The sequence below is a fragment of the Colius striatus genome, chromosome 13 (assembly GCF_028858725.1).
Source record: "Colius striatus isolate bColStr4 chromosome 13, bColStr4.1.hap1, whole genome shotgun sequence".
NCBI lineage: Eukaryota > Metazoa > Chordata > Aves > Coliiformes > Coliidae > Colius > Colius striatus.
Genome location: NC_084771.1, coordinates 22,072,739 through 22,087,498, shown reverse-complemented (window position 1 = coordinate 22,087,498; position 14,760 = coordinate 22,072,739). Strand labels below are relative to the sequence as shown.

At 45.1% G+C, this 14,760-nt stretch overlaps 2 protein-coding genes across 4 annotated transcripts; one reads left to right on the top strand and one right to left on the bottom strand.

The window, feature by feature from the left end:
* The first annotated feature begins 2,366 nt into the window (after positions 1-2,366).
* Positions 2,367-9,393, top strand: MCTS1 (MCTS1 re-initiation and release factor). Its single transcript, XM_062006476.1, has 6 exons — positions 2,367-2,517; positions 3,265-3,417; positions 4,075-4,172; positions 5,745-5,878; positions 6,911-6,978; positions 9,173-9,393. The coding sequence occupies exons 1-6, from the start codon at positions 2,507-2,509 to the stop codon at positions 9,252-9,254; spliced, it is 546 nt and encodes a 181-aa protein (XP_061862460.1). The 5' UTR covers positions 2,367-2,506; the 3' UTR covers positions 9,255-9,393.
* A 2,761-nt stretch (positions 9,394-12,154) lies between these two features.
* Positions 12,155-14,077, bottom strand: C1GALT1C1 (C1GALT1 specific chaperone 1). 3 transcript variants are annotated; one of them, XM_062006474.1, is made up of 2 exons: positions 13,646-14,077; positions 12,155-13,530 (listed from the first exon to the last, which is right to left on the bottom strand). In XM_062006474.1, exon 2 carries the CDS (start codon positions 13,523-13,525, stop codon positions 12,569-12,571), a length of 957 nt encoding a protein of 318 aa, XP_061862458.1. In that variant the 5' UTR covers positions 13,526-13,530; positions 13,646-14,077; the 3' UTR covers positions 12,155-12,568. The 3 variants fall into 3 exon arrangements, with proteins under 3 accessions (XP_061862458.1, XP_061862457.1, XP_061862459.1); XM_062006473.1 differs by having other exon boundaries at positions 13,963-14,077; XM_062006475.1 differs by having other exon boundaries at positions 13,986-14,053.
* Positions 14,078-14,760: the final 683 nt, after the last annotated feature.

Below are 14,760 nucleotides of genomic sequence, written 5' to 3'. Positions count from 1 at the left end.
GGATGAGGAGCAGAAAAGGCCTGGGCTGTGTGTGAGCCCTGCTCAGCAGCAGCACAAACATCCCTGTGCTGTCAGCACTGTTTCCAGCACAAATCCAAACCACAGTCCCAGAGTAGCTCCTGTGAAGAAATTGAACCCTATCCCAGCCAAAACCAGTATGCTTGTTTTATGAAAGCAGTTGGATTTATAAAAGAAGGAGCAGCAAGAAGTGTCCCTTTTCCTGGGGAGTTATCCTGTCCATGCAGTAATTCGGGTGGGAAAGAGTCAGTATCCCATCTGAATATGTGGCTCCTGACCAGTTGTGTCCTGGTATATGTGAGAGAGCAGGTGAAGGCAAGATAAAGCACTGGGGACCCAGGAGGAAGCCTGGTGAAATGGATTTTTCCCTTTTCCTGATGAAACATACTGAGAAGGAGATTGTAGACACTTTCTATTTAGCATATGATCCCGAGGAGTGATTTCTGTCAGGGCTGGACGGCTTGGAAGGCCATTTACTGGATGTGCCTCTTGCTTTGTCTATCCTGTGAAGGTATCATGGTCTTAAAATTCCATCACTTAGAAATAACACTGCAGACAGAGCAAATGCCTCCAGCTTTTTGGCTGAACAATAATGAGCACTGTGTTATAAAATTCCACTCTAGGCGATTGAAGCCTACAAAAATCCTTAGTACAAGCAAATTTAGATGGGGCAAGTGCTCAGCTGGCCTTGGAAGTCTCTGCAGCTACACCTACAAAACGCATTTGGAAGAGAAGATGGAGATGTTGAGACCAGAGTCAAAGTCAGCTCAGCCCTGAAGGGAGCCAGTGGTCTAGATGCTTTAAGGTGGAAGGAGAATGGACATATGAGCTTCCTGTTGGCAGAAGCCATTTTGGAAAATGAGGAATTAATCTTGCTGGTTTAGGCTAGCATGGAGCCAGTGGTTCAGGTGGCTTCAGGGAGATGTGCAGTGAGCTTGGCCGTCATGGAGAGCTTACCTTATGTTTTTAACACTCACGGTGGGAGTATGATGAAGTTTTCACTATGTTTTTAAAAATCTGTGAGCACACCTGCAAGAAGTGTTTAACTTTGCAAAGTGTTATTTAATAAAAGTTATTCTGAGAGCAGAAGCAATGCATGGAATAGTTTGTTGGCGTGATAAACTCCCGTTCCTGCTTTCTAATCTGGGCACGAGCAATGTTGTGTTTCAGTTAAAATGGAATGCTTAATTATAGCTTAGGATTTTTTGTGATGCTACAAAGTAGGTGGAGGTGGTGTTCCTGAGTTAAATGCCTGAATGTTTATGTAATGACATAGTTAATTCCTGTACTTTTTAAAAATTATTAGTGTGCTCCCGGCTCTGTCACTGTTGGAATAAATTATACTATGTGTAAAGGCTTGATTTTCCTTTGTATGACTAATGTAACTCCTATGTATGAAGTTCTAGTTAGTTGTGATAGCATCAAAGCTGATTAACTTGTTTTGTATGGAAAAAAAAAAAAACTTGGTAGTTAGCATAACTGATAACCTGGTCTTTGGCATCCTCCTTTCTTCCCTTTATGCCAGTTGTGGGATTTCCATTACTCTACGAAAACAGGGAGGTTGCCTGTACATAGGAATGTACCTGTCTGAGGAACAAAAATGTTCATGTCTGCTCTTCAGAGTCTAAAAGCACAATGGTATATTCCCTCTGTCTACATTTTCTTATTAATATCCACAGTTCCTGCAGTCATCACCAAACAAAACCTAATTTGATTCTAATAAACACTGTGAAGCATCATCTTCAGCAGAGCCCGCTCGCTCTTTCTGGCAGCTGAGATCTTGACTTCAAGACCAGTTTCTTCTGCTCCTTCTTCACACTGAAGGGTGCGGCCCAGTCGCCTCTGAGTGGTTGGCTCTGGGATCTGCTGTTTGAGGAGAAACACGGTGTGTTCTTTGCTGAGGGTGCTGACAGGACCCCGTGTGCTGTTCTGAACCAGGCCGGAATACGGCTTCTGCTGCTTCTCACTGGAGGTGGCGATATTTTCTCTGCTGAAACAGATTTGGCTTTAAATGATGTTAGTAATTAGCACTTTGACTTTGCTTTTAAACGATTCATCTTGTTTAAAAGTGGCACAGCCAGCGCTGCAGGTTCCAAGCCCCTGGTTCCTGCGAAAGCCAAATGGAGCCGCTCCTGTGCGGCGGGCAGTGGTTTGGCAGCGACGTGCAGCCGCCTGGACAAAGGGCGTTTTACACACACCAAACGTCTTTAACATGTTCAGTACTTCGGTTTCACAGCGGGGAGTTGGACTCCTCAGCGGTCCCGTAGCTCAGCGCGGCGGCCGGAGCCCGGGGCGAGCCGTGCCGAGCCGGCCCGTGCGCATGCGCCAGGCCGTAAAGTGCGCGGCGCTTCCGGCTGGCGCGGCGCGGCGGGGAGGCAGCGCCGGGAGCCTCGTGTGAGGGAGCGCGGAGCCTGTGCGTGCCCGCGCCGCCGCCCGCCGGCCCCACGCACCCGCCCGCCTCGTCCGCCCGGCGCCCACCGCCCCCAGGATGTTCAAGAAGTGAGTGGGGCCGGGCCCTGCCGTCCCCCAGTGGCTGGGGCTCGGGAACGGGGGGGAGGGGAGTCGAGTGGGGATGGGCCCAGTGCCCCTTTTGCCCCGGGGCCCGGCTCTGGCAGCCGGCACCCAGCGGTACGCTCGCAGGCCCGGCCCGGCCCGGCCTGGCTGAGGAACTGGGGCCGGGGCGGCTCCCCGCTGGCCCCCGCGTCCGCCTTAGTCTCCTGGGGCCGCGGGGCAGCCCTCGGCGTCGCCCTCGGACGCACTGGCCTGGGGTCTTGGTGCGGTTGCTGTTTAAACGAGAAAAACCGAAAAAGCAAGCTGAGTCATTAACTTGTCTGAACTTTAGGGCAGTACGAAGTACAGTTCATACGTCTGTGGTAAAGCTGAACGGCTCATAAATGTGTCTGAACAGGGCTGTAGGTGTTCATGTTATCAGCAAAGCCTGCTCCATGAGTTGAATGAATTAGAGCTGTGTGCAAAGCTGTATGAGACTAAAAACGTGTTTTGTGGATCTATGCAAAGTAGGGAGAAAGGCGGCTTACTAGTGTGGACCACTCTGCCATCTCGCAGCCCCATGTTCCCAGGGACACATTTAAGCATCATGAAATGCTGAATTTGAAAGCTGGGCAAATGTACTGCTAGGTTTTTATAGTGAATTTACAGTCGTTTTGGAAGACTTACGACTGAGATACTGCGTCGTTTGTACAGCAAGTTGTGTATTTCTAAAACACTTATTAACTCACTTGACAGATTTGATGAAAAGGAGAATGTGTCAAATTGCATCCAGCTGAAGACTTCAGTTATTAAAGGTATTAAGAATCAACTGGTAGACCAGTTTCCTGTTATTGAACCATGGCTAAACCAAATTATGCCAAAGAAAGATCCAGTCAAAATAGTAAGATGGTAAGTTTCTTTTCTCCTAAACTTCCAGGGTACTAGGGTTGCTTCCTTTAAATGTTTATTTGGCTTTGTAATAGAGCTTAGTGTTTTTGAAAAGCATCTATCGTTTCTTAGTAGATAATAGCCGAACTAGAGAACTTGCGTGTGCTCATCATGCTGTGGAAGGCATATACCAGTAGGATGTTTGAGGAAAACAAAAATGCTGCATAGTAATGCATGTGCAATGTAGCTGAGGACTCTTCAAGGTTCAGCCTGTTGTTGAGGGGAAACATTCTGCTCTGTGGATGCAGAGGCTCACACTTGTTTGGATAACTTCCAGTAGCATTTCTTACTATTTTAGGGCTTCCATGTATGACCTGGATTATCTTCTTTCTTCCTTATCCACTCATATTGCATTTAACAAAACCCAAAGAAGTACAATTTGTGAGCAGCTGGATGTTTGTAGATTTGATTTCTTTTTCTGTTCTTAAAGGAGGAAGAAGGTGGCTACTGTTGAAACAAGTCCTAAAAAATATAGTATTTCTGGTTTTAATTCTCATGCTAATTGACTGTCTTAATTCTCAGATGCCAAGATGGACCAGGTTTTGAAGTTAAATGTTTCATTTAAACTGTAAAAGAGTTAGGTGGCTACTGGAATATTTCTTTTTTTCAATCTTGCAGTCATGAACATATAGAAATCCTCACTGTGAATGGGGAATTGCTGTTCTTCAGACAAAGAGAAGGGATTTTTTACCCAACACTAAGGTTGCTTCACAAATGTAAGTTTCCTGAGGATGGTGTTGGTGGGGAGAGAGGGGTGAGCATCTGATTCCATGGGAGTTCGGTACAGCTTAATTGACTTACTACTTTCATGCGTATAGATATTCCAGGATAGAACTTGAAGATATAGTATACTTTCTCAGCTGTAATGTATTTCTTTACTGTATGTCATGGTTTAATCCCAACCAACAACGGAGTACCACGCAGCCACTTGTTCACTTCTCCACTCCCAGTGGGATGGGGGGAAGAGTAAGGAAAATAAGTAAAACTTGTGGGTTGAGATAAGGACTGTTCATTAACAAATATGACATAAAATAGAGTAATTAAAATAATAAAATATGATAGTAGTGCTATTGAAAAGTAATATAACAAAAAGAGAAATAAACCCCAAGAAGGACAAATGCTGCACAGTGCAGCTACCCAGCACCTGCTGACTGATGCCTGAGAAGTGATCCACCCCTCCCTTCCAGCTCCCCCCAGTTTATGTACTGGGCATGATATCCTATGGTATGGAATAGCCTTGTGGCTAGTTCAGGTCAGCTGTCCTGGCCATGCTCCTTCCCAGCTTCTTGTGCACCTCCTGGCTGGCAGAGCACAGGAAACTGAAAAGTCCTTCGCTGAGGATACGCACTGCTTAGCAACAACTAAAACGTTGGTGTGTTATCAACAGTATGCTCCCACTAAATCCAAACCACAGCTCTGCACCAGCTACTGTCCTGGCCAAAACCAGGGCACTGTATCAGGTGCCTGTGTAGATTGCTTCTCCCAGAATTATTGTAATGCTATATATTACTCAGTCTGATTTCTACAAACTGTGCAAAGCTCTGTGAAGTATCTTGGGAGAGGTTTCCCTGAAACAGAAATCTGAGTTTTGTGCTGTTAGTCCCTGAAAAATATTCTTCGATCATGATTTTAATGGTGTAATGTATACTTGTCTCCTGTAAGAATTTATGATGCATGCTTTTTGCCTTTTACAATTTACTATCATATTTTTCTGCTGTTCTCATTGTTCTGTTTTGGATGAGTGTAGATGTCCTTAAAAATGTTATTCAGTGTTTGGAGTACTACCAGAAGGTGTGTGTGCGTGAAGGGTGGCTTGGAAAGCAGGAAGCCTTTGTGGATTTTGTCCATCTTTGCCTTTTTCTGTCCTGTTAATGCTAAACTCTTTCTTTTCCTGTGTTTCTTTTTCTGTGATTCCATATAAGAGGTTATACATGTAATTTGAGGGACCCTTTGGTTTTAAGACCTCTTAGTATGTGGACACTTGTGTGATTGTTTTCACTGGGAGAAATTGCTACATTTGTTACTTGGTATGTGAGTATGCAGGAGATATAGATGTAGTGTTGGATTACCCTTTGGTTGTCAGATTAAAGATGTGGTCTGGGAGAACTGTGCTTGTCTCCTTTTGGGACATTAGAACCCAGCAGGAGCTCCAGTAATTGTTTTTCAAAGTTCTTTCCCTAGCAGCACACTCTTTATCTAATTACTCCATCTAAACTGACTTGATAATGAGTTATTCATGTTGTCATCTTACCATATTAATTGTAATGCTGTGTCTTTTCCCCTCCTAGACCCATTTATTCTACCACATCAGCAGGTTGATAAAGGCGCCATTAAATTTGTACTAAGTGGAGCTAATATAATGTGTCCTGGCCTGACATCTCCTGGAGCGAAGCTTTACCCTGCTGCTGTTGATACTGTTGTTGTATCCTTCTTTAACTATGAATGAACTATGAATTACTGCTTGCTGTGAGATGAGTTAAAGTTCTGTTCCTGTGTTCCTCAGCTGTTTGTAATGTGATCGAAATACTGTGAATTTCAGTGGTATTTTGTGGAATAACTAGTAATTTGAAAGATGCAGAGGTTCAGATGTTATTTGGCAGGGTTAAAATGGTTCTTTTTATTTTTTTACTTAGTGTGATGTTCCAAACCAAATTCCAAACCCTTGCTGTGCTGTTGGGTGGGATGTCAAATTGCTCACCGGAGCTCTGTTGTGATTTTATGCAGAAATGTAAAAATAGATGAGGTATGGTGTAATATATGCCCTGCCTTCTTAAGCAATCTTGTGCCTCCTTCAGCAATAGGAGAATTGGAAAGATGTTTAGGATCAGCTTTGCTGTAGTCAGCATCTGCTCTATGTCTGATGAAGTTAACATATGTAAAAAGGAGGAAACTATGCTAGTTTTCTCCTGCTCATTATATTCCTGGGAAAGAAACCCTGAGCAAATACAACAGTAATGATACCAAGCTGTGCTGTTGCTGTTAGTTACATGCTATAGGAAAAGATCAGCAGTTAGCATCACATGTTGTTAAGCTTTCAAGAGGGCATGTCTGATTTCAGTACTGGATTTTTAGATTTTTGTCTGGGTTCTTCTGTACCTTGGGATCTAAAATAGCCTCACAAATGTGTGTTGTTTTGTTCCAGAAGGAGTGAGGCTATTGTGTCCAAGCTTAGGCACAAAGGAAGAAATGGAGTGTAGTGCTGAGAGGTCTTTTTCAGTAATTACTGTTTCAAGTTAGTAAATACACGCTTTGTTCTGCACACTGTGATGTGGTTGTTAAATGCCCTGCGTTGTTTTGCTCATCTTTAAGAGCTAGAGCTCTAGAATTACTAAAAGGGGAAAAGTTCAACACTGGATTTTGAAACTTCTTTGTGAAGTCATTTCCTCGTGTTGCTTGTGCTTTTCTGAAATAGTTTTTTTAAAAAAAATCTGTTTTCCTTAACAATAATTTGTAGGCAATAATGGCAGAGGGAAAGCAACATGCATTATGTGTGGGAGTAATGAAGATGTCAGCTGACGACATGTAAGTGTTTAAAAAATGGAAATATAACCTGTCCTATGTCATTATTCCTGTGTTAGCTTGGAACATGAACACCCCTGTTGAGGTTACTGCACCCCTGTTGAGGTTACTGCACCACTGTTGCAGCATATGTTGTTCAAGTACAGGTTTTTTAAAGCTTTCATTTTGTTGATTAACGTTGAAGGAGAGCAGAGGAGGCAGGTATATCTTCCCTACTTATTTGTTTACCAAACGGAATAAAAATAGCTGCTTTCATGTGAATATGGATTTGAAAATGCACAATATTAGTACTACCCCTGAATGTTACTGTTTCTTGCACCCTTCCTGAATAAAAAATACTTGTATGGTGTACTTACTGCTCAGGCTGGGCATGGAATGTAATTTGGATTTGAGAGGGTTGAAAACATTGAACTGATTTTTGTCTGCAGGGACAGCAGAGACTGAAGTCCTGCTGGTATTTGGCCAACCAGCTAGACTTTCCTCTATGACCCTCTCTTTACCTTTACCTTTACCTTTACCTCATACCCCCATGTTGCATTTCTGTGACCTGATCTAGGTGACCCTGCTTCTGCAGGGGGGTTGGACTAGATGATCTCTAAAGGTCCCTTCCAACCCCTACCATTCTATGATTCTATGTGCTTACTATCTTAGCTGAGCTTGTGAAATGTAGAAGTCTGCTCAGGGGAGAAACATCAACTGAAAACTATTTGAGAGGAGAAGAGACAGAAAATGAAAGCTGATATTAGTTGTTCTAAGCATTCAGATAGTGCTCAATTGTAAGTGGCTAAATCACTTTGCTATTTTGAGTTCTGTAACATGTTGCAGCAGGATGTGAGATGTGCCCAGCAGCTTGGGTTGTGTTAGTTCCAGCCCCATATAGCACTTGTGTGGATGAGAAAGCTGATTTTGATGTAAACAAATCACCCGTTCTTGTGGGGATAATTCTTGTCCGGATCATCTTCTGCACTTGATTGCTCTGTGGTCCTAAGCTGTAATGGTAGCATGAGAGATAGAGGTGGCAATGTGTTAGGAGTAGAGCAGGACCATAGCAACCTGGATTTGGATGTGCTGCAGCTGCTGAAGCATTTCATTCTGCAGGATTCTTTCCAGTGTCTTGAAAAGACTCCAAGAGTAGGTGGAAAAAATTGCTCTTTTTTTCCAGTCCTACATCTGCAGTGATCTGCTGTGATCGCTGCAAACTGGGATGATCTGTATGCCTAATCCTAGCTTCAAAAACAAGAGCCTTGCAGCTGAGTACCCTGGTCCTGTAAGAAGTAGCATGAACTGGAGAGGAAAATGAAATTATATGAAATGATCTGTGCAGCCTGTTAGTTTCCTTTTTATTTGTGTGTGATGTTGTTGAAATAACAAAATTGTGAAACAGTATGATTTCAGTCACATGGTGTCATGATAGGTGATGTGTTAATGCAATTAACCTAGCAGTGTTTTCCTTCCTTTTGGACAAGTTGTATAGGAACGCAGCAAATTGTATTTTTCAGGGGAATGAAACTTGTTCTTAGTCCTAGAGTGATAAGGCTTCTTGTTTATTGTGATAAAACTAGATTTTTTTTTTCCTTGAAGTAATGTACTGGGAAAAACTCTCAGAAATCCACCAAAGCAATCATTTTTAAAAGATGACAGGACTCAATGTCATCATTGAGTCATGGATAGTATGTCTGCAACACGCTGCAAGTCCTCGGCACATAATTTATAATTCTTTATTAAGTGAGTAGATGTCCTGCAACTAGAAACAAAGCAGCTCACCTGCACTTGATTGTGTTGGTGGCATACTTGGAAACAGGACTTGTTCAATTCCACATTCCAGCCACGTTACACCACCTCCTATACTGTAAGGAGAAGAGTCACTTGGCATTTCTCCATCACAGAAAGTTGTAAAATTAAGAAAAGCAGTGTGTTGTCTGAAGAACTGCCTCCCACAAAGAAGTAGTTAAAAATATTGTGGAATGTTGTTGAAAAAAATATGTAGGGCAAATGAAGTCCTCTTCAGCAATGTGGATAAAGTAATAACAACCATTGTTTCTTGCCCACCTGCTGGTGAAGATTAGCAAGATGTGTGGGGGACAGCTTCCCCCTTTCCAGCTGACAAATGTTGAATTTTCTACTCTAAGCATTGTGTTTGCACCGCTCTAATGTTTAACTTAGCTAATACTTCTCTACTTTTTTCCTCCTCCTACAGTGAGAAGGTCAACAAAGGGATTGGTATCGAAAATATCCACTATTTAAATGATGGCCTTTGGCATATGAAGACATACAAATGAAACAAAAGGAACTGTGTTACTCCAAAGGAATGCACTTAGATTAAATGTGGACTGCTTTGTAATTCCTTGTTTTTAATGTGACTGAATGTACAAATTATTTTGTTCTGTGGCTATGCTAAATAAATAAGTGAATGCGAAAGTCCTGTTAGGCTACAATAGTTTTCTAGATTTCTTTTTATTACAGTTCTTTTGTTTTGTCTTAAATCCAAGTCTTCAGGGACTGAAGATACCTGATGGAAAGATCCTGCATGGACTGTGAGTAGACTATTTCAAACAAAAAGGAGGAAAAAGCCAAGAAATGTTTACATTTTTATGCTCTTTTAGAAGAGCAGTATGAAGTGTATGTGAAATATAATTAATATGGTTTATAAAACCTCTGAAACATTTCAGATTTTTTCTTCTGATGAACATCTTGTCAGTCTACATGTTTCTTGAATGTGGAGAAATCAGTTTTTTTGACATTTATTTTTTAACTTAATTTATTAACAGCATTAACTTCAGTATTTTACTTAAGGGTTTTCTCTTTTTAGTATGCATTTATCTATAGAATTTATGAACTTAGACTGGTGTGTGGACTAGAAATTCTTTTCTGCTAGTTCATATCTGAAGAATACATGTATGTTCAAGTTTCTACCTGCCAGCACTGTTTGATACCGCTCTCCTTATAGTGAAGCTTATAGTTGTGGTGGGCGTACTCCACGTGGAGGGAGTGCCAACTCGGTGCCTCGTGCTCTACTCCCTGTTTGCCTTCTTTACTTTAGGAGCAGAAACAAAGTCACTGTTTAACAAAGGCATGATGGCAGAACACGGTTATCAGTGTAGCCCGGAGTGACTTCTTCAGGTGGAATCTGGAAAGAGCTCTGAGCCCACTGCCACACGTCAGTACAGGCGCGGGGCAGGGCACCGTGTGTGTGTCGGGATAATCCGGCTCTTTGTTAGCAACTGCGTACCCAAAGCCATGCCTATGGAAAACAGCCTGTGCCATGGAATCATCTAATAAACTAAGGAAACTTTAAGGTCTCACACTCATAACTCTGTCTCTGGAAGCATTTATTAATATTTCAGTTCTCTGTTCTAACACTTGTGATTTACAATGGCAGAAGGTTATTTTCTGTTCAGGTGCCTTATCTCGAGGCTGTTATGTTTGGTTTCCCCACCCTGGGACTTTCAGGGAAGGTAGTGGCAGAGGTGTTCTCATCTGATTCTAAAGCCAAATTAAGACATGGGAGATGGAATGTCTTACCTAACACATGCTATTTAAAATTTTTTCTTGTAGAGTTATTGACCAGACAGGGTAAATCTGAAACTGTTGGCTTAGGAAGATGAAAACAAAGTGATTATTACAGCAGTATTGCAGAACGAAGTTTGGTCAAACCTCAGGCATTCTGAAAGGAAGGTTAGTGGACATTTTCTTGCATCTTGAAGACCCTGTTGTACTAATTTCTTGTTAGTGCTATGAGGAATCAGTCTGGGCTTCAGTGGCTCGCTCTTTTTTGTGTGTAAAACGAGCTCATGTCGAGTTCTGTGGCTTGCTTTTTTTTTCCTTCCGTCTTGTATTCTTCTGTTGTGGTACAGTACTTAAATCTGTGATAAATGGGACTTGTTCTGGTTTGAATTGTTAACTCATTCTTTTTCCTTGACTTGCCCTATAACTTCTGTTGTTGCAGTGGAGTCAGAACCGGTTTTAATATCAGAAACACCACTGAAATCCAAACTATGACTTTCTTCATGTGGCTTTGTCAGAGTATTCCCAACTGTGGATCTAGCCTTTTAAAAATGATTCTGTAAGATGCAAGTTAAATCATACCTAAATCAAATTGAATATAAATTTTACACAATGTAAAAAATGCCGATTTAAGTTTTTCCTAGATGTTGACAGCCATGTATGTGTCTGTCTTGCTGAGTCAGCTGAGCTCTGACTGACGTGGAGGATAATGTGCAACAATGGGCATCTTCTGAGACAGCTGAGCTGTGGCACCTTGCCTGAGGGTCAGAGCAGTTTTCTTACTAGTCTTGTAAAAACTGAAGGACTTGACGCTTAAATGGAGAGATGTGGACATTTTTGTCAGCTCTGAAGCAGCTGTTTCACTGCCCCTCGCAGTGTGGGACAAGATGAGACACTTCAAATAGTTTGTTAAAGAAAAGTCAGCTAACGTACTATCTTCTCAGGTCTTTTATGGATGTTGTAGTACCAGCAAAGCTCTGGTACTCCTAAATGTAGCAGATAGAAGTCCCTTTCTCAAAAGTCTTAAAACATCCAGGTCAGTGAATTCTAAAGTGGAGTAAATTTTGAAGAGCTGCTTATCTGTACTTGCTGTGACTGGCAGGGAGGTGTGACGTGGTAACTTGTATGCAACTGATTTCAAGTGCACTCAATATTAACTAAAAACATTAAAGAAATTACAAAGTAAAAAAGCATCCCTCCTTCCCCAGTATTAGGGAGTGCTGCATCTTGCTTTATTGTGCACCTAACCTGTTTTGCATAGTACTCAAAGAAAGGCTCAGAGTGCAACCCCAACCTTTGACAGTCAACCAGCTTCTTCCTTGTAAACACCATTAGCACCACGAACAGGAGTGATAAGAATACTGAACTTTTATTCTAATATGTTTATAGAGGAAGGGAAATTTTAAATGAGCAATTACTCTTGTGCTAATTCTATTTGAACAAATATTAACATGGTCAGGTAGTGTGTTATCTCTTTTGTCTGCTTAAAACCAGCAGTCCAAAGGTCTCTTGATATTACTCTGCTGTAAATTTTGAGCAGAACTGCGGTTGGCTTGCTTCATGCTGTTCCCTACTGGGGTGGGAGGCTGTATGTAAAGCAACAGCTACTGCCTAGACAGCAGAGCTGTGGTGTAGTTTAGTGTAAAGGAAATAGCTTGAAGTTGGACTTTGAGGCTGCATCTGGAGTCAGTTTTATTGGTACATCTTGGATATAAAGACATTCTAGAAATGCGTGGAAGGATTGAAATAATTAAACTCTTACAAAAATATATTTGTAACAGTAGACTAAAGTTCACTTGGGTTTTCATTAATAAATATTTACATGTTCAAACCCCCCATATAAACTTCATTTCCTTGTGTCATAGACATTAACAACTTCTCTCTCATTTCATGCCAGAAGCATTTCTGTATAAAAAACTTACAAAAAAGTTCTCCTCCCACATTTTTAAAATGAAGAGCTTTACTAAACCTCAGTGTGCAAAAAAAACGCCCTCCAAAATGTACACCAGTACCACAGGTACAAAAATGGGAGTCTGTCAGTCTGAGTGCCAGCTGGGAGGAGAGCTGGCAGGGCTCATCCCCGCAGCCCTCAGTCGTTGTCGGAGCCCGGGGGCGGCAGGAAGACGAGCGCGTCGGTGTAGGTGTGACCGTAGGGCCGCAGGCGGTACACGCCGTACATCATCACGTGCATGTGGTTGGGGGCCAGGCCGCTGAAGGTGATGGCCATGTCGGAGCAGCAGCCGTCCACCACCTGCTGAGGGTGAGTGGACATGGCCTCCTTAATGAGAGCACTGACTGATTTCGTGTTAAAAACGTCCTTTCCTTCCGAGTCCTCTGCGTTTTCGGCAAACACGCCGGTGTACTTGAGGCAGATTGCTAGCTGTTTATCCTCAGCAAGTTTCCAAATCATACCTCCCTGCTCTGGACACTTGTCAGGGTCTTCAAGAACACGGGAGAGTCGTCTCAGTGACTCAATGCTTAAGACTATTCCTCCCTCGCCATCTACATACTCGAGGTCACCAGACTTTACAGTGTGGCCTATATAAAAAGGCTGCGAGGGGTCTTTTTTCAGTAAGAAATACTTGAGGTTCTCAATAATAGCAAATGTCGTTGGGTATGCAAGGAAGAACCAGCTGAATTCATCTTTATAGCGTTCATAGGTCATCTTGTAGGCTTTTCTCATCATCACCCAGATGTCGTTTGTGTTGAGGGCTACAGAATCAAACACTTTGACGTTTTCAGAGCTGTAGAACTCCACCTTGTCGCAGTGCTTGCTCCACGTCTCTCTCACCGCAGCCCAGTGCCCCAGATCTTTGGGTTTCACCAGGATGATGCAATAAACACGGATACTTTTACTAAGCTCCATGCGTTCGCCTTCAGAAAGGTTTAACACATCTTCTTTGTTGGGTGCCTGGATGTGATGGTGCTGGTGGTGATGTGCTTTAGTCCCGTGGCCCACCTTAATATGCCCGAGGAGTGTAACTAACATGCAGAAAGCTCCTCCTAGCACCACTCCCTTCATGAAGGAATTGCTTTCAGAAATCATTTTTCCTAGAAAGGAGACACAGGGTAAGAACGCACAAGGCCGCGTTTAGCGCTGCACAGTCTGTACAGCTTTGCGTTATCCCATTTGTAAATCCTGCTGCGGTTCCCTCAGCTCGCATACCCAGGCAGCGCTGCTGAAAGACGAGTGGCGAAAAGAAAGCTCCCGCCCTCGGCTCTCGCTACCGGTAACGCCGCGGCGGCGCCCTGGGGCAGGGGTCCCGTACCCCGGAGCTGCTGTCCCGCCGTGACCGCCCGCTCCCCTCGCAGCGCCCCCCGGAGCACTGCGCCGCGTCGCGGCCCGAGCACGGCGGCGCTTCCCGGCGAGAGCCGCCGCAGAGGCCCGGCGCCGCCGCTCCCGCGCCCCGGCGTTCGGGACCCTGCCCGCCACCCCGCTACTGACGGCCGGAGCCAGCGCGCCGCCGCCGTGCCCTGAGACACCTGGAGCGCCGGAGGAGGCTCACAGCGGCTGGGGTGGGTGCGGCGACCTGGGGCACGGCAGCGCCCGCTCCAGCCTCCTCCGCCGCGGCGCTTCCCGCTGCCGCCCGCGCCGCGACGCCCGTCACCCGCCCCGGAAGCGTGCGGCCCCGAGCCGCTTCCGCTTCCTCGTCGGAAGCAGCGCGCGCGGCCCCTCGGGGCACGGCCCGCTCGCTGGTTGCGGAGGCGCCGCCTGTCGGCGCGGATGCCCGAGCGCCAGCCCCCGAGCGCCAGCCCCCGAGCGCCAGCCCCCGAGCGCCCGCCCCCGAGCGCCAGCCCCCGAGCGCTGAGGGAGGGAGCGCGGCCGGCGGCGCCACGGAGCCCGGACGGCCCGGGAGAGCGGTCCCGTGCCGCCGCTGGGCACGGGCAGGGCGGGCGGCTGCCGAGCACACGGAGGAGCCGCGGCGTGCTGCCATCTCGCGGGGAAGGGCTGCCGGGAGCTTCTCCCCGGCGGAGCCCCTGTGAACCGCGGCGGCTGTGGGGAGAAGCCGGGGTTCTCTGTGGGGAGAAACCAGAGTCCCCTGTGAGGAGAAGCCGGCGTTCTCTGAGGGCAAGAAGCTGAGGCCACTGTGGGGAAGAAGCCGGGGCCGCTGTGGGGAGAAGCCGGAGTTCTCTGTGGGGACAAACCAGAGTCCCCTGTGAGGAGAAGCCGGGGCTGCTGTGGGGAAGAAGCTGAGGCCACTGTGGGGAAGAAGCCGGGGCCGCTGTGGGGAAGAAGCAGGGGCTGCTGTGGAGAAGAAGCCGGGCCCTCTGTGAGGAGAA